The sequence below is a fragment of the Pleurodeles waltl genome, chromosome 4_2 (genome assembly GCF_031143425.1).
Source record: "Pleurodeles waltl isolate 20211129_DDA chromosome 4_2, aPleWal1.hap1.20221129, whole genome shotgun sequence".
Taxonomy (NCBI): Eukaryota; Metazoa; Chordata; class Amphibia; order Caudata; family Salamandridae; genus Pleurodeles; species Pleurodeles waltl.
In genome coordinates, this window is record NC_090443.1 from 836,532,641 (window position 1) to 836,558,831 (window position 26,191).

The window sequence follows — 26,191 nt, forward strand, 5'->3', positions numbered from 1 at the left end:
TAAACTTTGTTTGCCACAAATGCAAGGTCTGAATACGGAGCCTCTTGTATGCTAAATGGAACTTAAGCTAAATGTGTTTCTACCAGAGATACATTTTACCAAGGGCCCCACACTGTGAAGTACAAGTAACTGTATCCAAAGCTGTGCAGTCCTTTATCAGCCAATATCATACAACTGCACCAAATCAAACAGTACTGAGCTCTCCCTTCTCTGGCCTACTTGGTCAGCCACCCCTCATCAGACAGTAAATCCTGTGCCGTCCTGTCTCCAGTCGTTAGACAGTGTCTTTAGGGAGTGCTGTGGAGCTTCCAGCCTAGCACACTCCTCCAAAGCATGTATGACCACCATCATAATATCTGCCATCTCACTTGGGCCAATATTTATACTTTTTTAGCGCCGCATTTGCGTCATTTTGTGACACAAAAGCAGCGCAAACTTACAAAATACAGTTGTATTTTGTAAGTTTGCGCCGTTTTTGCATCAAAAAGCGGTGCAAGTGCTGCACTAAAAAAGTATAAATATGGGCCTTAGTGTCATTGCCACACTGCCTACATTTGAGAGCAGATATATCAAACAGAGCTAGCACAAGAGGGACTGTGTTAGCCACTTTATAATATGAGCAGGAACTGAGGAGTGTCCCATAAAGTGTAAATGTCCACCCTTGATGTAAGCAGGTCATCAATGGTGCCAATCCTTTATACTTGATCTTTACTCATAAACCATCATACTCACTAAAATATTTTTCAGCTTTCAGAAAAGTATGGAGATATTTTCAGTGTGGACATGGGAAGTTTAAGATTTGTCGTGTTGAGTGGATTACAGACGATAAAGGAAGCCTTTGTTCACCAAGGTGACAGTTTTGCAGATCGACCACATATTCCTATCTTCTACAACATGTCAAAAGAATATGGTAAGTTTTGTTTTACATGGTTAACAATTAGCCAGTCATTTTTTTTATTAAGAATTTATAATGAATACACGTTGGGCCTGATTTAGAGTTTGGCGGACAAGTTACTCCATCACAAACATGACAGATATCCCATCCGGTGTATTATGATCTCCATAGGATGTAATGGAATTGTAAAATGGCAGATGGGATATCTGCCACGTTTGTGACAGAGTAACCGCATCCACCAAACTTTAAATCAGGTCCTTTGATCGTAATCATCACCAAGAGTATCTCAAGTCTGAGTTTGAGTACAGTGAACATTGTGGTATTTTCTGCATATTTGTGGATCACCAATATTCTTTAATTAAACTAAACTTAGAAACAATCTATCTTGAAAGCAATGCATTATGATTCAGTAGAGGTTTTGAGACTCACTGACATTTACACTAAGATTATCATTAACACTCACAGTTTTTCTGACTATACGTTTTTTATTAAAGTGGTTATTTTCATACTTATATTTACACTTTATATTGATATTGCTTTGTTCGGTATACTCTCATCCAATGTTACAAACCAGTTTGTTGTATCATTCTATTTATAACAGAAGTCTTAAAATTGAGGGGTGCGCCCCCTTAGGGGCCTTTGGATGTGTTCTGGGAAAGGGTTGGGGGAGCAAATGAGTCTGCAATAACTTGTAAATAAAGACAGCCTGGATGTGTGCCAGGTACATGTTCAAGCTGCCTTATTTTACATGCAGCAGTTAAAGTGCATATAAAGAGTGTGTGAACTGTACTCCTGAGTTGCATGGGGCAGATTCAGTGAGAGTGGAAAAAGGATTATAGACATGGTTAAAAAGAAGAAAATATTCTGCATTTTATAGTTTTTTTTCACCTTCATGTAACTGCTTATAAAATAACACGCACACACCTCAAATAAAAAAAAATTCAAGTTAAACTAATCAAAGGAAAATATAGGTGGTCATTACAACCCTGGCGGACGGTGTTAAAGCGGCGGTAAGACCGCCAACAGGCCTGCGGAAAAAAATATGAATTACGACTGTGGCAGAAACCGCCAACAAAGACAGCCACTTTAACACTCCGACCGCCACAGCGGTACAAACAAACAGCATGGCGGTCACCACCAACAGACAGGCGGAGGACAATGTACTGCCCACAGTATTACAACCTACCAATCTGCCATCTTTTCCGGGGCGGATTCACCGCAAACAAAAACACGGCGGAAACAGGACTTTGAAGGGAAAACGCTCACCTCTACACACCCCACGAGGAACCAGGACGCCATGGAACCCGAGCTTCAAATTTTCCCTGCCCTTATCTTCTTGCCCCTCTACCAGGAGCATGAACGCCGGCGGCGAAGACCACAGTGAGTACTGCACCTACGACACAGGGGAGGGAAAAAACAGGGACACACAGACGCAACACGCAACACCCCACCCTCACCCACTACAACACACACACTAATACAGCATGATACATCACAGTTACACCCCCCGAACCCCTGGAAGAATGCAAAGGCAAAAGGAAATTAGTGTAACCATTGTAATATATTAAAATCCAGTACTCAAATATATATATACACTATCAACAAATATATACACCAAGAATAGTAGTCCAGGTATAGCTCCAATTAAGTCCGTGGAACACTAGGCCCACATGGCGTGGGCGAGGCCCACACTCAAAACCCAAACATGACAGAGAGAACACTGCAGGGGCATCAGATAGCAATAAAACAGGCACCTCAGGGGGAAGAGAAAGGGGGGGCACTTCAGCCGGTTGAGTGCACGACGCCAAATCCACGAGGGGGCCCCATGCCCACTGTTCAATCCTGGGGAGTGCAAAGCCACAGTCTCTCAAGTCTCTACAGTGGGTGGTTTGCCCACTGTTCAATCCTGGGGAGTGCAAAGCCACAGTCTCTCAAGTCTCTACAGTGGGTGGGTTGCCCAATGCTGCATCCTGGGGAGTGCAAAGCCACAGTCTCTCAAGTCTTTACAATGGGTGGTTTGCCCACTGCTGCATCCTCGGGAGTGCAAAGCCACAGTCTCTCAAGTCTCTACAGTGGGTGGTTTGCCCACTGCTGCATCCTGGGGAGTGCAAAGCCACAGTCTCTCAAGTCTCTACAGTGGGTGGGTTGCCCACTGTTCAATCCTGGGGAGTGCAAAGCCACAGTCTCTCAAGTGGATAACAGTCTCCACTGGTTCTGGAGGGGGCTTTGTGCCCAGAGTGCTTCATCCTGCCAAGGACAGAGGTAGTGGATGCCTTTCTCCACTGGTTCTGGAGGGGGATTTGTGTCCAGAGTGCTTCATCTTGCATAGGACAGAGGTAGTGGATGCCTTTCTCCACTGGTTCTGGAGGGGGCTTTGTGCCCAGAGTGCTTCATCCTGCATAGGACAGAGGTAGTGGATGCCTTTCTCCACTGGTTCTGGAGGGGGCTTTGTGCCCAGAGAGCTTCATCCTGCATAGGACAGAGGTAGTGGATGCCTTTCTCCACTGGTTCTGGAGGGGGCTTTGTGCCCAGAGTGCTTCAACCTGCCAAGGACAGAGGTAGTGGATGCCTTTCTCCACTGGTTCTGGAGGGGGCTTTGTACCCAGAGTGCCTCATCCGGCATAGGACAGAGGTAGTGGGTGCCTTTCTAAACTGGTTCTGGAGGGGGCTTTGTGCCCAGAGTGCTTCATCCTGCATAGGACAGAGGTAGTGGATGCCTTTCTCCACTGGTTCTGGATGGGGCTTTGTGCCCAGAGTGCTTCATCCTGCTTGTGGCGAGCACAGTAGCGTCAGTGCCCTTGGCGCCCATGGGCCAGCGGTGCGTGTGGCGGAGGTGTCCTTGGCAGCGGTGCTTATGGCGGCGGTGCCCTGTTCAGCGGTGGTTGTGGCGGCGGTGTCCTGTTCAGCGGTGCTTGTGGCGGCAGGGTCCTTGGCAGCGACTCAGCTCCTGGCGGTCCTTTCTGGCCCAGCGACTCAGCTGCTGGCGGTCCTTTCTGGCCCAGCGGGGCTGGTGCTGGCGGTCCCTTCTGGCCCAGCGGGCCTGGTGCTGGCGGTCCTTTCTGGCCCAGCGGGGCTGGTGCTGGCGGTCCTTTCCGGGGCTGGTGCTGGCGGTCCTTTCTGGCCCAGCGGGACTGGTGCTGGCGGTCCTTTCTGGCCCAGCAGGGCTGGTGCTGGCGGTCCTTTCTGACCCAGCGGGGCTGGTGCTAGCGTTCCTTTCTGGTCCAGCGGGGCTGGTGCTGGGGGTCCCTTCTGGCCCAGCGGGGCTGGGGCTGGCGGTCCCTTCTGGCCCAGCGGGGCTGGTGCTGGCGGTCCTTTCTGGCCCAGCGGGGTTGGTGTTGGCGGTCCTTTCTGGCCCAGCGGGGCTGATGGCGGTGGCCTCCTGGGCAGCGGGCTGATGGCGGTGGCCTCCTGGGCAGCGGGCTGATGGTGGTGGCCTCCTGGGCAGTGGGGCTGATGGCGGTCTTCTCCGCCGTGCTCCTCTTCACAGATTTGCTGAGTTTCTTGTGCCCTTTCCCCACCTTGGAAGGTGTCGCAGCTGACTCCACACTCCCACCTGTACCCCTGGGAGCGGCTTTGGTAGCTGGAGTCTTCCCCCTCTTCCACCTGGCACTGGCCAAGTTTTGATGCTTGACAGGTGGGGGATTGTCCGTGTTGTGTCTCCGTGCCACACTGGCTGCCCTGCTGCCTGGTGCACTCCAGAATCCGGTGACTACTGGCACCACTGGTGCCGGATATGTTGTGGCTGAGGTGCTAGGTTGGGACCTGAAGAGTCGGGCCCTGGGAGACTGACGGGGTGGGGGAGGTGAGGGAAAGAGGTCAAGGGTGGACAGGAAAAGTTTTTGGGGAACACTGGGATGGATAGCTGGAGGGGGTTTGGGAGTGGAGGATGAGGTTGTGGTTGTAGGAGGTGTTCATTTGGTGACTTTGGTTGAAGGTGCATGCGCTGGAGGCTGTTGTGAGGTGGATGGCTGTTGGGTGGGTGTGTGCCTGCGTTTGTGTATCTTGGGAGGTGGTTTCACAGACACAGTGTGAGAGGACACAGGGGACGTGTGAATGGTAGTGGGGGTGGTGACTGCATGTGAGCGGGGTGTGGTGGTGTTAGAAATGGGGTCTTTGGTTGACAGTCAGGTTACCCCCTGTTCAAGCAAGGACCCTCACTCTAGTCAGGGTAAAAGAGAATCACCCTCAGCTAACCCCTGCTTACCCCCTTGGTAGCTTGGCAGAGCAGTAGGCTTAACTTCAGAGCGCTAGGTGTAAAGTATTTGTACCACCACACACAGTAACTTAATGAAAACACTACAAAATGACACAACACAGGTTTAGAACAATAGGAAATATTTATCTAAACAGAACAAGACCAAAACGACAAAAATCCGATATACACAAGTCAAGTTATGAATTTGTAGAGATTAAACTCAAAAATAGCGCTTAGAAACAAAAATGCTTCAATGAGATGTTAACACGGTGTCGTGACGGAGTCGTTCCAAACAAGCCGACACCAGCGGCGCCGGACACAGGGTCGTGTGGACCCCCAAGTACAGTACCTTTGGTGAAGAGTGAAAACAAGCCGATGCGCGAAGTCGGGAATCGCGGCGTCTGTGCGAAACGTTGAATCCGTGCACTTCAAGCGGCGTCGGTCACGACGTGGTGCGGCGACTTCCACGGAGTTGCGGACTTCAGCGGGGCTGCTGCGGCGTCGGGCCTGCGAAGAGCGTTGCGTTCCAGCGAAGGTCACGCCGTCAGGTGCAGGCGGCGTTACCGGATTCAGCAGCGGCGTCGGTCCGAAGTCGTCCGAAGTCGATTTCCTTGGATTCCACCAGCTTTCCTTTCAAGGGCCCAGGGACTGGATAGGGCACCACTTGTCGGGGCAGGAGTCTCTCCAGAGACTCCAGGTGCTGGCAGAGAGAAGTCTTTGCTGTCCCTGAGACTTCAAACAACAGGAGGCAAGCTCTAACTCAAGCCCTTGGAGATTTCTTCACAAGATGGAAGGCACACAAAGTCCAGTCTTTGCCCTCTTACTCTGGCAGAAGCAGCACTGCAGGAAAGCTCCACAAAGCACAGTCACAGGCTGGGCAGCACTTCTTCCTCAGCTATCAGCTCTTCTCCAGGCAGAGGTTCCTCTTGGTTCCAGAAGTGTTTCTAAAGTCTGTAGATTTGGGTGCCCTTCTTATACCCATTTTAGTCTTTGAAGTCACCTTTCTTCAAAGGGGACTCACACCTACTTGTGAAATCCTGCCTTGCCAAGGCAAGTCATCAGACACACAGCAGGGGGTTGGAGCCGGCATTGTCAGAGACAGGCACAGTCCTTTCAGATGAGAGTGACCACTCCACCCCTCCCTCCTAGCAGAGATGGCTAATCAGGAAATGCAGGTTACACCCCAGCCCCCTTTGTGTCACTGTCTGGTGTGAGGTGAAAAACAACCCAACTGTCAAACTGACCCAGACAGGGAATCCACAAACACAGCAGAGTCACAGAATGGTTTAAGCAAGAAAATGCTCACTTTCTAAAAGTGGCATTTTCAAACGCACAATCTTAAAATCAACTTTACTAAAAGATGTATTTTTAAATTGTGAGTTCAGGGACCCCAAACTCCACATGTTCATCTACTCTCTAGGGGAATCTACACTTTAATCATATTTAAAGGTAGCCCCCATGTTATCCTATGAGAGAGACAGGCCTTGCAACAGTGAAAAACGAAGTTGGCAGTATTTCACTGTCAGGACATATAAACCACATTACTATATGTCCTACCTTATCCATACACTGCACCCTGCCCTTGGGGCTACCTAGGGCCTACCTTAGGGGTGCCTTACATGTAAGAAAAGGGAAGGTTTAGGCCTGGCAAGTGGGTACACTTGCCAAGTCGAATTTACAGAGTAAAAATACACACACAGACACTGCAGTGGCAGGTGTGAGACATGATTACAGGGTTACTTGTGTGGGTGGCACAACCAGGGCTGCAGGCCCACTAGTAACATTTGATTTACAGGCCCTGGGCACCTCTAGTGCACTTTACTAGGGACTTAACAGTAAAACAAATATGCCAATCATGGAGAATCCATTACATACACATTTTAAACAGGAGCACTTGCACTTTAGCACTGGTTAGCAGTGGTAAAGTGCCCAGAGTAACAAAAACAATAAAATCAGAGTCCAGCACCCATCAACAACCTGGGGAACAGAGGCAAAAAGTTAAGGGAGACCACGCCAAGGATGAAAAGTCTAACAGGTGGTGTGTGTGCTGGTGATGGAAGTAGTGGCTGTAGATGTAGTGCATGCAGGTGTGAGTGGAGATGAGACTGGGAGGGAGGAGGGAGACGAGGAGGAAGGGGACACAGTGGAGGCAGTGGATGTTGGTGTGTCTGCATGTGTGTGATGCTTGTGTGAGTGCCTGTGGGTTGTGTGGTGCTTATGTTTGCCAGAGCTTCCCTTGTGTGTTGACATGTGTGCATGCTGGTCTGATGGTGTGCTTGGGGTAGGCTGAGGTACAGGGGTGTGGGTCTGGGTGGAGGCAGTTGGAGGGGGGAGACTAGAGACAGGGACAATGGCTGCCATCAGTGCTGAGGCCAGAGTCTGAAAAGCTCGCTGAAGGGCTGCCTGACCAGAATGAATGCCCTCCAGGAATGCATTTGTTTGTTGCAACTGCCTCTCTACACCCTGGATGGCATTCAAAATGGTAGACTGCCCAACAGTGAGGGACCTGAGGAGGTCAATGGCCTCCTCATTGAGGGCAGCAGGGGTGACTTGGACAGGGCCTGAGGTGCCTGGGGCGAAGGTGATGGCCACCCTCCTGGGTGAGCGGGCACGGGGCAAAGGCTGAGGGGCTGCTGGGAGGGCGGTGCTGGTAGGGGGGTGGCAGCTGTACCTGTAGATGCGGGGGGCACAGATGTGGCCGCCACCATAAGGGAGCTCCCATCAGAGGATGAGTCCGTATCACTGGTCTCAGCTTCTGTCCCCGCCGCGGAGCTCCCCTCGCTCTCCGTCCCACTGGTGTATTCAGACTCCATAGTGTCGCCCTCCAGGGCCATGTGGGATGCAGCTCCCTCCTGCTCCAGTGCCACTGCTCCTCCATCTGATGATGCTAATGCACACAAGAAAAGGGAGACCACAAAAAGGGGGGGGGGGGACAGAAGAAAGACATGTTGAGTGCATGCATTACCGCTACTGTTGGCGGACACGACAGACACAGAAGCCCCCTGCACTACGCAGCGCACTTGGGGTCCACAGTTCAAGCCCTGGGACATGGCCTACAAGGCTATGGCCGACATCTGCACACATGGATGTCACAGGAGCCTGACTAGGTGTAGTTGGCACTGTACACAGGTGGGATGGGGTGGCACAGGGTCTGCCAGAAGAAGGGGACCTAACTAGCACACTCGGCCTGGCCTAGGGAAACCCACAGCCCACCTCCCCCACCCAGACACCTCCACTGCGTGCTGAATCAGCTGAATGAGAGTGTACTCACCCCCTTGTGGCTACTGTGATGCCCTCAAGCACCCATCCAACTCCGGGTACGCCACTGCCAGAATCCTGAACATCAGGGGGGTCATGGTGCGACGGGCACCCCTCCCACGTTGGTTGGCCATCCCCAGCTGGGCCTCCGCCGTCTTCTTGCTCCAGCGGCGAATGTCCTCCCATCTCTTACGGCAGTGGGTGCTCCGTCTGTGGTAGCCCCTCAGGGTCCGGATGTCCTTGGCGATGGCATGCTAAACATCCTTCTTCTGGTGGGCGCTGACCTACAGGAACTGTACAGGGGAAAAAGAGAAGTTATTACCAACTGCACCGTCACAGTCATTGGCCCCCATCCCTACCCTTGCCATATGGCACATGCACTCACCGTCGTTTCATGCACGCCTCATTCTCACCCCACCATCTTTCATCCACACCACTCCACACAGGCATTGCCCATACATCATGCTCCCAGTGTACTTACCTGTTTGTCTGGAGGACCGTAGACTAGTGTGTACTGGGGGAGGACCACATCCACCAGTTTCTCCAACTCCTCCGATGTGAAGGAAGGGGCCCTTTCCCCAGACGCACAAGCCATTGTCTCTTCCAGACTGAGGTCACAGCAGCACTTGCAGTGTAGGTCCTGTCCTGTCGAAGATCAGGTATCGAGTGATTGAACAGATAGAAAATGGCAGTCACGTCTGAGGCAGTGCGTACCGTCACCGCCGGCGTACATCGTCAGTGGCTCCTGGGACCCATAGGGTCCAATGTTAACCAATGCAGAATTGCGCCACGGTCTTCGACCGCCTACCGCGACGTGTACAACGCCAGCGCAGTTACCTCACATCCCATTGTCCCACTTTAGAGGTCAGGCAGCCGCCATTTCAGGGGCCCACATGGCTCTATTTTTAACTGCGTCACACATACCTAGGCCTAGACTCAACACACATACAGGCCACTTTTCAGATTACGATTAGCGTTCTGTGTAAGCTGTGGGTACGTACCTCTGAGTTGGTTGACTCTGTGCTCGCTGTTGTCCTTCATAGGCACCGTCCGCTGGGACATGTGAGGAGATGGCGGCATCCTCCGGTGTACAGACCACTGGTGGACCTGCCAACAATGGAGGAAAGACATGTGATCATCACCTACAGGCTTGATCGTGCCACAGTCCTGGAACTGTGTGCCCAGTTGGAGTCAGACCTGATGTCAGCCATCCGCCATTCCACATGAATCCCCCCTCTAGTGCAGGTGCTGTCAGTACTCCATTTCCTTGCAAGTGGGTCATTTCAAACAGCAGTGGTCATAGCATCAGGGATGTCCCAGCCTATGTTTTCCAACGTGTTGTCCAGAGTGTTGTCTGCCCTGCTGAAACACATGCGGAGCTACATCGTTTTCCCTCAGGTGGAGGATTTGCCTGCAGTGAAAGGTGATTTCTATGCCCTGGGACATATCCCCAACATCATAGGTGCCATTGATGGGACACATGTGGCTTTGGTACCCCCCCCGCAGGTGTGAACAGGTGTACAGAAATCGGAAGAGTTAACATTCGATGAATGTGCAGATGGTGTGTTTGGCCGACCAGTACATCTCCCATGTTAATGCCAAATTCTCAGTGCATGATGCTTACATCCTGTGGAATAGCAGCATCCCTTATGTGATGGGGCAACTCCAGAGGCACTCTGTGTGGCTATTAGGTGAGCACCTGGAATCTAGTCAGTGGGAATGGCTGTCTGGGTCTGGGGATATCCCTACAGGTTAGTGTGTGTCTAACAGTTGTCCCTCGCCATTTGCAGGTGACTCTGGTTACCCCAACCTGTCATGGCTACTGACCCCAGTGAGGAATCCCAGGACAAGGGCAGAGGAACAGTACAATGAGGCCCATGGGCGAACTCGGAGGATTATAGAGCGGACCTTTGGCCTCCTGAAGGCCAGGTTCAGGTGCCTCCATATGACAGGTGGATCCCTATTGTACTCACCAAAGAAGGTGTACCTGATCATTGTGGCCTGCTGTATGCTTCACAACTTAGCTTTGCAACAACAGGTGCCTTTTCTGCAGGAGGATGGTCCAGATGGAGGTGTTGTGGCAGCTGTGGAGCCTGTGGACAGTGAAGACGAGGAAGCAGAAGAAGAGGACATTGATAACAGGAACTCTGTGATCCTGCAATACTTCCAGTGAGACACAGGTAAGAATATAAACCTGCCTACTACATGTACTTTAACAATACTACCTCTCTACTGTCTGTCGTTTTCACCCAGTGTATGGTCACTGAGTTGTCACTTTCCCTTACGATTTCACAGATGTGGGTCCTACTGTGTGACATCTGCTTTGTTTCCTCATGGACTAGAGCTGTGTGACATAGGTATGTTGACATTACAATTGAAAGAGCATTTTGACACTGTAATTGCTAATACACTATTTGGAAATCACAGACAGACTCCAGATTGTTTTGTGCTTTAAGGGTGTTTATTTAAGTGCTCAATATTGGAGGGTGCTGTAAAATGGTGAGGGGTGATGCTGGAGGAATGTCCATGGCAGAGTCCAGTCTATTAGTCTCACAGGTGCATTGCCCAAATGGGCATAGGAAGTGGAGCTGGGGCAGTTTGAGGATGGACAGGGTGACAAGGTGGGACAGAAGGATGACAATCAGGGTGGTCTCATTTCATGGCTGGGGTCTTGGCATCGTTCTCTGTCTTTGTCCTGGATCTCAGGGACCATTTGCGGGGTGGTTCTCCCTCTGCAGGGGGTGGGGTGCTGGTGTGGTGGTCCTGTGGTGGTACCTCCTGTCCACTGGCGCCGGTGGAGGTGGTGGGCAGTTCATCATCCAGGCTAGTGTGAGGGGCCCCTTGTTGTGCCACAGTGTCCCTTCTGGTGTTGAGGACTTCCTTCAGCACCTCTACGATGGTGCCCAGGGTGCAATTGATGGATCTGAGTTCCTCCCTGAATCCCAAATACTGTTCCTCCTGCAGCCGCTGGGTCTCCTGAAACTTGCCCAGTACCGTAGCCATCATCTCCTGGGAATGGTGGTAAGCTCCCATGATGTAGGAGAGGGCCTCGTGGAGAGTGGGTTCCCTGGGCCTGTCCTCCCCCTGTCGCACAGCAGCCCTCCCAGTTCCCATGTGTTCCTGGGCCTCTGTCCCCTGGACCTTGTGCCCACTGCCACTGCCCTCAGGTCCCTGTTGTTGTTGGGGTGGTGTGTTAGCCTGGGTTCCCTGTAGTGGTGGACACACTGCTGATTGACGTGTCCTGGGGGCAGAGGTATGGGTCCGCTGGGTGGGTGCTGGTGTTTCCAGATGGGGGAAGCTCTGTGGTGGCCTGTGACTATGTCAGGGGAACCGACTGTCCGAGGTTCCAGATGGGCCGGGCTGGTCATCTAGATCCAGTTGGACAGAGCTGCTGTCATCACTGTGGGCCTCTTCTGTTGGTGGTGTGGACATGGGTGGACCCTCCTGTCCGGTGACGTTGTGTAGGGGTCCTGCAGGGGTATAAAAGGATGTTTATTGCATCTGTGTGTGCCATGGTGTGCAATGGGTGGGTGACCGTGTACCCCAGTGCTTGCATTCCTGTGTGGGATCTTGTGTGATGGTGGTTTAGGGGGGTGTATGGGTATGTGCAGTGATGGGGGTAAGGGTGAGGGTGGGGGTATGTGATGGCATGCAGGTAGGGTGGGGGATGTAATAGTTAAGATTTTACTTACCAGAGTCCATTCCTCCATCTACTCCTGCGAGGCCCTCAGGATGCAGAATCGCCAAGACTTGTTCCTCCCATGTTGCTAGTTGTGGGGGAGGAGGTGGGGGTCCGCCGCCAGTCCACTGAACCGCAAGGTGGTGTCTTGAGACCACGGAACGCACCTTCCCCCAGAGGTCGTTCCACCTCTTCCTGATGTCATCCCTATTTCTTGGGTGCTGTCCCACTGCGTTAACCCTGTCCACGATTCTTCGCCATAGCTCCATCTTCTTAGCTATGGAGGTGTGCTGCACCTGTGATCCGAATAGCTGTGGCTCTACCCGGACGATTTCCTCCACCATGACCCTGAGCTCCTCCTCAGAGAACCTGGGGTGTCTTTGCCGTGCCATGGGGTGGTGTGGGTGATGTGTGGGGTGGTGTGTGTAGTGATAAGTGGGGTGATATTTAGTGGTATGTTGTGTGAGGTGCGTGGAAGTTATGTGGGTGATGGTATTGTGTGCCTGTGGATGGTTGGTAGTAGTTTGTAGTGTCTCTCTCGCCTTCTTTCGGTATTTTGGCCGTAGGGGTTTGTGGGTGATGTGGGTGTGTGTTTTATATTGTAATGGGTGTGTGGGAGTGGTGTGTGTATGTGTTTCAGGTGTGTGTATTTCGAATTGTCCAATGTGGCAGTGTTTTGTAAATGTGTGTGTATTTTGAGTGCGGCGGTGTGTACCGCCAGTGGAATACCGCGGTTGAAAGACCGCCGCGTGGATTAGTGGGTTGTGATAGTGTGGGTGTATTTATGTTGGCATGACGGTGGAGGTTTTAGTTTTCGCCAGTTTATCACTGACCTTTGGTGTGGCGGACTTGTGTGAGTGTCTGAATTTTGGCGGATTCCGAGCTGTGGGTTGTAATAGCTGTGGCAGAATTCCACGGCCGCGGCGGTGTGTTGGCGGTCTTCTGTACGGCGGTAAGCGGCTTTTACTGCCAATGTGGTAATGAGGGCCATAGTCTTTCAACTTAAGAAGCATTCAGTTGGCTAATGCGATCACTGCAGATGTCTATGTGTGTAACCAGGGAGTCCTCCCCCCACCCTCAGTGAGTTGCCACTGGATCTCAGTTATGGCGGTCTTACTATGAAAAAGGATGTGGGGTGTGCTTTCCTTGCAGCATTAGGGCCCAGGTTGCCATTGCTGCACATGGAACAGGGCCCAAGCAACTGAGGGGGGTCTAGATGTGTTTTGTATTGTGATTTGTGCTCACAGAATCAGAAAACCTACTTTAGGTAAGTGGCCTGGAAGCGATGGCCCCATTGAGTGGCAGGGAAGACAGCCTGCTTTGCAGAGATGTAGGTATCATTAGTGGTGCAACTTGCTGTGCCAGTGTTGCTTTGGACCTCAGAGCAAAGGCTTGAGGGATGGGAAAAATGAAGCAGAGGAGACAGCGTGATTTAAATTGGAGGGAGAGGGATGGTGTGAGATGGGAGCTCACGTTTTAATGAAGGCCAGAGGTAACATCTTGCTTTGCAGGGCGGTAGCTATCATTAGGGAAGCAGGTACAAATGACACTTTTGCCCAGGGGCCCGAGGGGCCCAGTGCATCAAAGTTATGTATGTTTACTAAAATATGTGGGCATGGGTGCTTATTTTCCTGATTACAGTAGGGCAGATGGCATCCTTGTTGCAAAAAGGGGGTCAACATGTGATAGCTCTTTTTTTTCAGAAAGAGACTGAGCTAGTTTCAAGTTTGAAGTGATGGTCAGGCATTGTGGAGAAGAAGTGAACGAAGAAGAGATAGCCTTCCTGTCAGGGCTACAGCTATCATTAGTGCAGCAGGTGAAGTTGTATTTAGGCAGGCAGCGTGCAATTATGGGAAGTAATGTTTTCGGTCAAATCAGTTTTTGTTTGATGCCTTTGCTTTTTTATAAGTCTCACATTTAGTGTGGATTACGAGCTATAGAAAAAACACCTCTGAAATGATCTCATTATCCATGCCCCCTGCAATCAGCCTTCCTGCTTCCCAAATCCTTGCCATAAAGATTTGGAGGGGGCCCAGGTTCAAATATTTTGCTTAGGGAGGCTCGTAGGAAAAAAGTTTGAAGACCTCTGATTTAGAATGTCCTTTATCTGTGTGACTAAGCAAGCAACTTTAAGCTTTTGTCTGTTTTGTGTCTGCTTTCTGTGTACTCTCTGTGCCTTTTTTGTCTTTGTACTCGTTGTCTTTCTCATTTTTTTCCTGTATGTGTGATGACCCATTTTCTGCCCCATTTGTTTTGTTTCCTTTGCTTTTGCTCACATGCCCCACCCTTTCTCTCCTCCAGAACCACTTACCTTTCCCGCCTCCCACTCTCCCACCTTCCCACCTCTGGTGCCTATTTCTGTCCCATCCACCACATGTAGGGTGATATCTTCTGAAAAGTGATTGCAAGATTTTCCCATACACCAGCTTGACCAAACCAACCAGGCTGATTTATATACTTTGGATGTTCCTGGTGCCCATGATTTATTGATGTTGTCTGAAGCTTAAGATGAAATTCCTGGATAAGATGGGGAAGTCCTGCTACTTTCCAGGCTGATAGGTGGAGGACATCATTGATAATTAGACAGTGAGGAAGATCCTGTTGGTTGAGTAGGAGTTCGGGAAAGGAAGGAGGAAGGATTGGAAAGTCTATTGCTAATTCTAGGAGGGGACGATACAATAGCCGAGACTGCCAGAATGGAACCACAAGGACTAGAATGGCCTTCTGTCGTCGCACCTGGGAGAGCACCCTGTTGATCAACAAAGAAGGGGGAAAGGCATAGTTGGTCTGTAGGGATTAATCCTGCAGAAAAGCAACCGTCACTAAGGCTAGAGGATCTGGTCTCCAGCTGAAAAACTGAGGAAGTTTGGAATTCAACCGGGATGAGAAAAGATCTATATGTAAAGGACCCCATTTGTGAAAAAGAATATTAAAGATGGATGGATGGAGCCAAATGCTGGAATTCCGTAGGTAGCTGGAATACTAGTCTGTCACTCAATTGTGGTCTCCTGGTAAGTATTCTGCTCGAACAGATTTTCTGACGGAGGCAAAACTCCCAGAAACGTTTCACCAGTTCTTCCAACGGCTTTGATCTGGTACAGCCGAGGTGATTGATGTATCTGACTGCTGACAGATTGTCCATTGGAAGGAGAATGGAACATTGAACTTTGTTATTTGCAAAACCTTTTTTGGCAAAGGAGCCTTCAAGCATCTCTAAACAATTGATGTGCAGTGAAGACTCCTGTGGAGACCATGTGCCTCCAGTCGATATTTGACCACACCTTGTGCCGCAACCTATCAGGCTTGCATCGGATTTTAATTCAAGATCTGGGGCTGAGGCAAAGATGGTTCTACCGCTCAATGCATCTAGGTGATCTAACCACCATTGAAGTTCTATACGGCAGTGGTTCCCAACCTTTTGACTTCTGTGGACCCCCATTTTATCAATACTGGAGCTCGGGGACCCCCACTGAATCATTATTGGAACACGGGGACCCCCACTGAGTCATTACTGATAGCTGGGACCTAATATTATAAAAAATTTTATGCAGTCGCGGACCCCCTGAGGAGGCTTTGCGGACCCCGAGGGGGCCCCGGCCCACAGGTTGGGAACCACTGCTATACGGGATTCGTGATCGAGGAGAATGAATAAGCAAGACCCCTGCGTAAATGATGAATTTTTAACCTCTGAAGAGCCGATAATGGAGAGGACCTGAGAATATAGCTTGAATCAAGAAAGAAAGCAGCTCAACAATCCTTGCAGGGGATTTGTTGAAGATGTAAGGAAGGCGTAAACGGTGGGTTATCTCTGATTGAATTGCTTTCACTTTTGACTCGGGTAAGTGAAGAGTTGCTTCTGTGGAGTTTACCAGGAAACCCAGGAACTCCATGTGTTGGGCTGGAGATAGAATTGATTTCTCCCTGTTCATGAGGAAACCCAGGTCTGAGAACAGAGAGCAAGTGAAGAAAATCTGTTTGGGAAGAGTTTGAAGATTCTGATTCATTAACAAAATGTCATCTAGATAAATAATCAGTCTGTTACCTTGAGCTCTGAGATGTGCCACCACTGGTATCATTAAGTTGGTGATACACCATGGGACCGATGAAAGACCGAAAGAAAGACAAGAAAACTGATATGTTTTTTCTTGGCACTGGAATTGTAGAAACATCTTGTGATCATGGTGAATAGAAATGGTGAGATATGCTTCTTGAAGGTCCAGATGCACCATCCAATCATTCTGTAATAAAGCATCAATGAGATGCAAAATAGTCTCCATTTTGAAATGACGGTAGACTACAAACTGGTTGAAGTGCTTCAAGTTTATGACGGGTTTACATTTTTTGTTTTTCCTCTGAACTAGAAAGATTTAACTCAGCAAATCCCCCGCAGGGTGTAGAGAGGTATGTTGAATTGCGTGTTTATGAAGTAGAGATTGAATTTCTTGTGATACCAGTGAAGTAGTTTCTGCTGAAGATGTGAGTGTGGTGGAAGGAAATTTTGAAAAGCCTGTTCAGAAAGCTCTATGGAATAACCCTGGTCCGTGTTTAAGACCCAAGGGTCTGCAATGATGGATTTCCACTTGTAAAGGAAGAATGTTATACAACCTCCCACGGAAAGATAGCCAAAAGGAACACTTACTTGCGGGGTGGGATTGCTTGAAGTTCTGTTGATCCTGGCCTTTAAATCCTCTTGATCTTTTGGGATAGAATTGCGGGCTGAACTCTTGTTAAGCATAGGAGGATCCTTTGTAACATTGAGGTCTCGAAATACAGCTGGCAAAGCGCCTCCTTTCTCTACCGGCCCTGGCAAAAACACGGTTGGTGAAGACCTTTTCAAAGACTGTTGTGCCTAATCCAAAGAGTCAAAAGTTGTTTCATATTTAAGTAATTCCATGATGAAGGAATCCCCGAACAATAAACAGTCAGCTTTAGCTCCAGGATCCATTGAAGCGAATTTAGCTAATTTTGAGTCCAATTTAATCAACAGCCCTTTGCGTCTCCAATGAGTTATCGCTGAATTAGCAGTTTCCAATAGACAGATGGCAAGTTGTACCCACAAAGATAATTCTTCTAGGTGTATGGCAATATTATCCAGTCTGGCTGTTTCCGCCATATGGAAGACACTGGATAATGGTCCGACGATGTCCAGCCTTTTATCCTGGTACACGGACCATGCTCTGTCTACCACTTTGTGGGAATCTTTCCCAAATTTGGTGAAGAAAGTTAACATTGAGGGATCACTAACATGAGTAGCCGTTATGTGAAGAAGGCATGGGGCACTCCGACCTAACTTGTGCTCTTATTTGCTTATCTAAAGGTAAGGGTAATTTAGCTGTGATATATTCCCCCACGTGATTGAAAGGAAGCCATTCGGTAGAGTTGGGATGGTGTATTAATTTGGTATCAAACATAGGCTTGCCCTCCGAGTCCAGAATTGGTTTAGAATAAAAAGGATCATTGGGAGGAGTAGACAATTTCAGTTTTTTAGGTGTAGGGCCAAACCCAAAAATGAGAATTGATCACGCCATCTGGATCATTATCAGTATAAGGATCGTCTAGATCATCATCTCTGTCTTGAATAGAAAAAATCACAATCTATTGAGCACTATCCTCCAGGTGCTTAGATTTGGTTTTACTTTTAGTACCTGGAACCTTCACCTCCTGATTAGGAGACCTGTGAGGAACTTTGTCCTCTATCTCATGTGAGGAAGACTCACCATCCAAAAGCAAAGTTTTTGATTCTGTTTGTGGACCTTGAGAAGCCACCGTAGTTTTGCACTTTCTGCCTGTCCCCCGCAGATAGGGCCATATCTATTGTGACATGATTGACATTACTGTATTTTTTTAATTTAATGGGAGTTCCTTGGGAGGCGATTGAAGGAGAGGGGGAAATCACAAACAAGAGAGACTTTCCTTTGAAGTAGGCCTACTGCAAGAGCAGAAAGGGGTATAAGAAGAGCACTCAAAACCCCTGAAAATGAGATCACTGTGATTGTGAGGAGGAAAAGCTAGGGCTGGGGTGTGACTGAGGAGAATAGGCTGTGCCCTCGCTGGGAGAGGTGACACGGTCACTCTGCCTCTGAGACATGGACCAGGTAATGTCGGAAACGACAAGCTCCAAGATAGTCTGAAAGGAGTCAGGGAATAACTGAATGAACGGCTAGGAAGAAACCCCAGAAAATATTGCTCCACCGAAGCCACATGAAGAGAAGTCCAACACAGCGATAGAAAATATGCCAAGGAATGGCGCTCGGCACCAAGGTATCAGGCGGGAGTCTGAAAATTAGGTGAAGCGTTGTGCGACACACTGAAAAGGTGCGTTTGGAAGGGAAGGGAATCAATAACAGTAACTTGGGACAACAATTTGAAAAAGTCACCATATTAAAATATAAGTATTGCTAATGTTAAATCACATATATGAAAGATATACTTATTTTGACTGTGAGCAGCAAGAAAAGAGGGCTGCTTGCAGTTAAGTAAAATATATCTTGGAGGGGTTCATCAACACTGATTGGTTGTTAACTTCGGTTCTACACTATTTCCATTGGCTGCAGCTTGTTTGTCATTTGGGATTTGTAGTTTTTTCTCTTGACTGTGGCATGCTATTTAAAATAAATCAGGAAAATATAGCATAATAGGAGCTTCTGGTCTTGACATAAAATTTAGTGATTTAATCATACCCAAACAGGATGATATAGAGTCATTGTGCCATCTACCACTTGAGGAGTATAATGTGCTATGGTATGTATAAGAAGTTACCACCAGTATGACACTGAGCTGGGAGGAAGAGTTCCAGGACTGAAGTAAGAAATAAACAAAGGTTTGGTTAAACGTACCACAGGCGATTGATATTAATAAATAAACCATCACCAAAGAATTGACACTGACATATTCATCCAATCGTGTAACGTCAACCCAAATGGAGGTAAAATACATGATGGCACAAAATAAATATGTGGTTGACATACTCAAGAAGCATTAAAAAAAATTAACATTTCTAAATCAATGTAATGGCAATTCATGTGCCCGATAGACACTGTTCATTACAAAAATACATGCATCTCCTTGGGAGTTTTAAGGACCATTTCAAGAGCCGTGAGTTTGATTATCCATCTCCTTTAAAGTTGTCCAAATTGAAAAGGCATGGGTGGCAAAAAAATTATGGATTTAGGCCCAGATCTCTGTCCTGAGGGTGAATGTTTGACATTGTTCAGCATTCTGTCCATCACTTGTTCTTTTCGCATTTGTCGCCCCAAGTGGGAAGGGTATGCCCAGACGTGGGTCCCGTGCTCCCCATGCCACTGGAATCAAGCTAGCCTGGCTGATGAGGAGTGATACCCTGAGCCTGGTCCTAGGATTGTTGTTTCCAGTCCAGGGAGGACCTGGCTTGGCAGTTCGGGCTGGACTGTTCCCATGGGAAACGGGGTCAAGACTGATTTGCATATAGCTGGGTCCAAATTGGAACGGTATGGGTGGCAAAAAAACCGATGGATTTAGGCCCAGATCTCTGTACTGTGGGTGAATGTATGACATTGTTCAGCATTCCGTCCATCACTTGTTCTTTTTTGCATTTGTCGCCCCAAGTGGGAAGGGTATGCCCAGACGTGGGCCGCTGTGCTCCCCATGCCACTGGAATCAAGATAGCCTGGCTGATGAAGGGTGATACCCTGAAACCGGTCCTAGGATGCTTGTTTCCAGTCCAGGGAGCACCTGGCTTGGCAGTTCGGGCTGGACTGTTCCCATGGGGAACAGGGTCAAGGCTGATTTGCATATAGCTGGGTCCAAAGTGGAACGGCATGGGTGGCAAAAAAACGATGGATTTAGGCCCAGATCTCTGTACAGGGGGTGAATGTTTGACATTGTTCACCATTCCGTCCATCACTTGTTCTTTTTGCATTTGTCGCCTTAAGTGGGAAGAGGATGCCCAGACGTGGGTCCCGTGCTCCCCATGCCACTGGAATCAATCTAGCCTGGCTGATTAAGGGTGATACCCTGAAACCGGTCCTAGGATGCTTGTTTCCAGTCCAGAGAGGACCTGGCTTGGCAGTTTGGGCTAGACTGTTCCCATGGGGAACAGGGTCAGGACTGATTTGCATATAGCTGGGTCCAAATTGGAACGGCATGGGTGGCAAAAAACGATGGATTTAGGCCCAGATCTCTGTACTGGGGGTGAATGTTTGACATTGTTCAGCATTCCGTCCATCACTTGTTCTTTTTGCATTTAAAGTTGTCTAAGGGCAAAGGTTCAGTTATCACCTCTAGACATAGGGCCTGATTCTGACCCCGGCGGTTCCTTACCGCCGGGGCCAGGGTCGGCGGGAGCACCGCCAACAGGCTGGCAGTGCCCCGCAGGGCATTCTGACCGCAGCGGTTTTGCCGCGGTCAGAAGTGGAAAACCGGCGGTCTCCCGCCGGTTTTCCGCTGCCCTGGGAATCCCCCATGGCGGCGCAGCAAGGATTCTGACAGCCCATACCGCCATCCTGTTCCTGGCGGTTCTCCCGCCAGGAACAGGATGGCGGTATGGGTTGTCGTGGGGCCCCTGGGGGCCCCTGCAGTGCCCATGCCAATGGCATGGGCACTGCAGGGGCCCCCGTAAGAGGGCCCCACTTTGTATTTCAGTGTCTGCATTGCAGACACTGAAATACGCGACGGGTGCCACTGCACCCGTCGCACCTTCCCACTCCGCCGGCTCAATTCTGAGCCGGCGTCCTCGTGGGAAGGGTCTTTTGCACTGGGCTGGCGGGCGGCCTTTTGGCGGTCGCCGGCCAGCCCAGTGCAAAAGCCAAAATACCCTCAGCGGTCTTTCGACCGCGGAGCGGTATTTTGGAGGGGGGAAGTCTGGCGGGGGGCCTCCGCCGCCCGCCAGACTCAGAATGACCCCCATAGTGCCTGTGTATCGATTCCACGGAAGGTAATCTTGACTGTCTCATTACCTTGGTGTATTGTGTTAAAATGTACTGTAAGAGGGTAGTTTGTGTTGTTTCTTATAGCCCCCAGGTGCTCCTGGGCCCTCTCCTTCAATGGTCTGCAGATGCCCCCAATATAAATCAGGTGGCATATGCAAAGAATACTATAAACCACAAATCTTGTGTTGCTGTTAATGAATTTTACAATTTTGTGTACCTTATTAGTGTTATAAATAAAAGTTCGAGTTTTGTCCATGGCAAGTCTACATTCATTACATGTGACACATTTACGGAATCCATTAGGTGGGGGAGGCAATCAGGTGTTCTGAGTACATGGTTCTAAGAAACTGGGACAGAGTGTCTGTTCAAGTGTTTTACCTCTCCCATTTGTGAGGACAGGTTTAATGATTAATGGTGACTTAAATGTGTTATCCCTTAGCAATAAATGCCAATGCCTGGCCAAGATTTTGTAAACCTCAGAACTGAGCACGGTTTATGGAGTAATTAGTGCAAGACACCTATGTGTGTCCCTTCTCTTGTTCCTGTTTTCAGTGAGTAGGGTCTCGCATTTGATCTTCCTGACCCCATGTTTCACTGCAAGAATAATGTCACCGGGCTAGCCCCTTTGAGTAAATCTGTTCATGATTTGTCTAGTTCAGTCACGAACTGCAGTTGCGTCTGGTCCTAATCTTTCCCCAGAAGGGGTAGTACAAACTTTTGGGGAAGGGTGGGAACTGGTGGTGTGAAGCACTGCATTACAAGCAGTGGCTTTCCTGTAGAGTGGCAGTCTCCAAATGTTGGCCCTCGACCTGTAGTGTGACTAGGTAGTCAATTTCATGAATGTTGAAGTGGTATGTGAATGAAATGTTAAGTGCTGTTTTCAGATATTGGAAAAATCTGTTGAGTGCTTCAAGATCACCGGACCAAAATATCAGAAAATCATCTGTCTGCCCCAGTATAAAATGTGCTGCCAACAATTCACCAGGACATACGGACCAAATGTGTGTGTTTTTATACAGCCCCATGTAGGGGTTGGCAAAGGATGGTGAAAATCTGACCCCCTAAGCAACACCTTGTATTTGGCAACACCAATTGCCATTGTGTACAAGGATGTTATTATCAAGTAGCATCTTAATTAAATCTCACAGCATCTCTGTATGCTTGTGTAGTGTGGCATCTCTGGTGTCTAGAAAATATTGGATAGCCCAGATACCCTGTTCTTTGTGGATGCACGAATAAAGGGAACAAATGTCCTAGGATATAGATACAAGTTCTGGGTGTGGGGTTATACAGGTATCAGAATTCTGTAGCCAAGATCAGACATATGTCCCTCCAGTATTGGAGTCTCAGGACCTGATTTATACTTTTTTAGCACTGCATTTGTGTAATTTTTTTATGCAAAAGCGGCGCAAATGTACAAAATATAATTGAATTATGTAACTTTGCGGCGCTTTTGAGTAAAATAATTATGCAAATGCGGTGCTAAAAAAGTATAAATCAGGCCCTCAGTTCCAAAAGAACATTGGTGTCTTTGAGTGGATTGTGTGTGAGTTTCTGATTGGAGGCAGTGTTCGATAATTGTTTATTTCTTTTGTGCAGTCTACCCTGTTCATTACCATGATGTTTCCACCCTTATCAGCCTCCCCAATGACTATATTCTTTTGCATTGTTAGAGAGTGTGGGGTCTGTCTCTCCTCTTTGGTAATGTTGTGTCTAAAAAGTCTGCGTCCCTGTATTAAATTACTTCCTGGTTAAATATGTCAATTTCATTGCCAGTAGGTAGACAAGAAGTGAATTTAGACTTACCCTTCAGACCACTGTCACTATCCAAGTTAGAGCAAATTTCAAGATCCCCCATTATCTCCTGAACTAAGAGCATGGCACCTTGAGTATCCTCTAAGGATAAAAGTGTCTGTATATCTCGTAAGTCACTAATGGTCTTGTTACATTCAGGAAAATCTATGCTGAGGATGGGGAGTTGTTGACTTTTACCAAGAAAGAATTTTTGAAGTTTTCATTTCCATATAAACTTAAAACAATCTACATTTAGATTCATAACCTGTGCACAATAATTTTATTTCAGCGGTACTGAGCTCATAGTTGGACAGATTGATTACAGATACGTCATCACAGTCACCAGACCCCCCAGGAGTGAGACTGATTTGTTTGAGACCCCTTCCCTCTATTTTTGTTTTGTTCCTCCGTCTTGTTTTACACCTTCTGTTTTTTATGGAGTTAGCCCTTCTGTAACTTTGCCGGGTCCCTCTGTGAAATCTCTCCAGTTCCAATAAAAGAGTATTGGATGAAGTGGTAGCTGGTGGTTCTGCAGAGGGGCACCAGTCACCACTAGAGTGACTGAGAATGCTGGAAACATCTGATTCACTTGTGGAAGCAACACTGCTAGTGTCTTTGTTACTGGCACCCGTGTACTTTGTTCTGTACTGATTGTGTCCTGATATTATCATGCGTAGGTGTACACCCTGCCATTCCTATAGTATTTCTCATCCCTCCTAGTCATGCACATCTTCTTATCCTTCGTGTATAACTGGTGATTGTGGAGTACTTCCCCGAGAATCTGCAAATTTTTCTCTGTAACTTCAGTCATGTTCAGATTTTTTTTTACATTTCATTTTCAGGTTCATCAGTATGCTTTAGTAACTTGTTTCCCTTTAGTTCAGCATCTCTAATAAGCATATCCATCATTCCTAGCGAGGAAGTGAGAAAAAGTTGTTCCCACTCCTTCAAATGGTTCTCATCTAGATCTAGTTTCCCAAAGGTGGGGGAAATAACTACACATAAGCCCCTAGGGACTTGTTTGTGGTCAATATATCTATGTAAAATGGTGGAATCCCACCATCTAGAGAGTTCCTGTTTTCCTGATCTTGATGGGCCTGGCGTGAAGGCAGCAGAAACACCTTTTGACATAAATGAACGTGTCACTGTCTTGTAGGAATTGCAACAGTTCTGTGATGATAATTCTTCCAAAAATGCCGCCTCCACAGGAATTAAGGATATGCCTATAACATCTACCGGCTGGATTCCCAGAGTTGGGGATCTTGTACGTGAAAAAGTCACAGTGAAAAAGGAATTTGTCCCTTCTTATCGAGCACCAGTCCCTGTACTAGGGATACAAGGTACCAGAACTGTTATTATACCACCATTGGCAGGTGCCAAAGAAAATCGTTTTGTCTCCATTGACAATGTCAAATTACACCATGTGGCAGATCCTGCACAGCAGACCAAGAGGAACATCCAGTAGTTCCCGAATCCCTCTCACTACTGGCGAAGAAGTTCCTCTACAAGTTGTTTATACCAACACCGAGACCTCTCTGATCTTGGGGCGGGTGGAAGATGATCTTGCATTAGTTCCACTAACGTCAACCAATTTAGAAACATTTGACCAAGTCAACTCGACTTCAAGCCAAACGGATGGTGCTGTCTATAGTGTTCCACCGCAGGAAACACCAACTTCACCAATGACAACGGCTCCGCTATTTGCACAGACTGCCTCTGGTTATTTTGCCGACTTCACCTATGATTTCTCAGACTCATTCGAATCTTCGACAGCTGATCTGTCAAGTACACGTAAGCTAGCAAACTGGCTTAAAGAAATGTATTTTATTTTTCCATGGAATTATCTATGGCTGTCTTTGACTGTCCTAGCATTTCTACTATGGATTGGTTTTGTTATTACCTTTTTCCTGTTAATACATGGTCATTTTTTACCTGAAAGTTCGAAAGTTGAACTGGTGGAGGAGGTTTTGAAACCACATTTTTCTTCACACAAGGTCCGAAGAGACTTATCCTTTGTGAACATTTCTGCAGTGCCAATTCCTGATGGGATTGTGTGGGACAAAGTAATGTTTGATATATATGGTCCCATGGAAGTTATTCAAATACCATATGTGTTCAAATTATCAATGAATGATATAGTGATACCAGGCATTGTTTCTGATGATTGGGATGTGAAAAAAGTTGATTCTATGATGACTGAATTGCAATATTCTACTGTCTTTGAAAACAAAAATGTTTACCAATTCAATTAAAATTATGGTGATATGTTTTGCTATAATTACTATGGGCACCATTTCATACATAGAGCGAGCAGCCCAAAAACTGTATTTAGTTACACGCAATGGCAGCATTGCCCAACTCAACCGCAAAGGAGTTCCAAAACATGTTAAATGGCAAAAATACAGTAATGCAACTGAAGATGAGCTGGATGAGTGGGTCCAGAATGGTACGTTCAATGCTTCACTGACACGTCCAGGCAGGTGGTTATTGTGGCCAATAGATACAAATAAGTGTCATCAACGTTTTATTAACTCCTCGGGGGGTTTTAGGACAAGTAGGCCAGACCCTCGCTATATATCACCAGAGCATGCAGAAATAATTACAACATATAGTGTGGGTAAAGTATGCCAACAATGGCTAAAATCATCCTCACTGAACGTGGTTAGAGAACACCTCAGTCTCCTGTCTAACACCACTGGCTTACAAGATTTCTTGTCAGGCCCTACAACACCACATAAAAAGCATTTTTTATTTGCAGTATACACTGAGATTTGGAAACTTTCCCAACAAGATGCTGCTGCCCGGTTAAGTCAAATAGACCAGGAAAATTTTTAAAAGGCATTAGCTGTTGTGGATAATGGGATTAACACCTTGTCCGACCAGATATATACAATTAACAACATTGTCTCCTGCTATACTGTAGACATTATACAATCGGATATGTCTTCCTTACCCCATGGACAGAGTCAGATCAGGTCCATTATGCAGTTGGGTTGGACACTTCACACATTGAAGGCGGGTCGCGTTCCATGGCAGCACGTCAGTGCAAGGGAAATATTTTCTTCTTTTAATCTAACGCGACAACAACTACTAATGGCTAAGAAGGAAGCGACTTATGTCATGCTTAACATCGAGAAATTAGAAAAGTTGCCTTTTACCATGGCCGAAATACCATCGGCTGAGTGGTTAATACATGGGGTCATTAATCTGCCTATTTCCACACTGCAATTCACCTCTTGTTTAAAACACATTCAGGCAGACAGATATGAAAAACTGGGAGATAGTTACATTCATGAGGTGTGGGAGCTTCCCTTCTCGTACAAATGCTTCAGTGGCATCAAAGAGGTATTTCTTAGCGGTAGTGAATGCGAGATTTCAGTCAGCCATTCAATGATTTTGTAAACAGCTGTCCATGCATGGGGCGTGTAACACCTCGGCTGCAAACTTGGCTTGTTATCTTAAGG

The 26,191-nt window shown here is 47.9% G+C and overlaps 1 protein-coding gene across 2 annotated transcripts in view; it reads left to right on the forward strand.

Moving 5' to 3' along the window:
• LOC138293368 (cytochrome P450 2J2-like) overlaps positions 1-26,191 on the forward strand; it is a 271,463-nt gene that overhangs the window by 60,852 nt on the left and 184,420 nt on the right. For both annotated transcript variants that reach the window (XM_069232563.1, XM_069232564.1), the window contains exon 2: positions 748-910. In XM_069232563.1, coding sequence (XP_069088664.1) covers positions 748-910 — 163 coding nt within the window. The remainder of the gene's footprint in view (positions 1-747; positions 911-26,191) is intronic.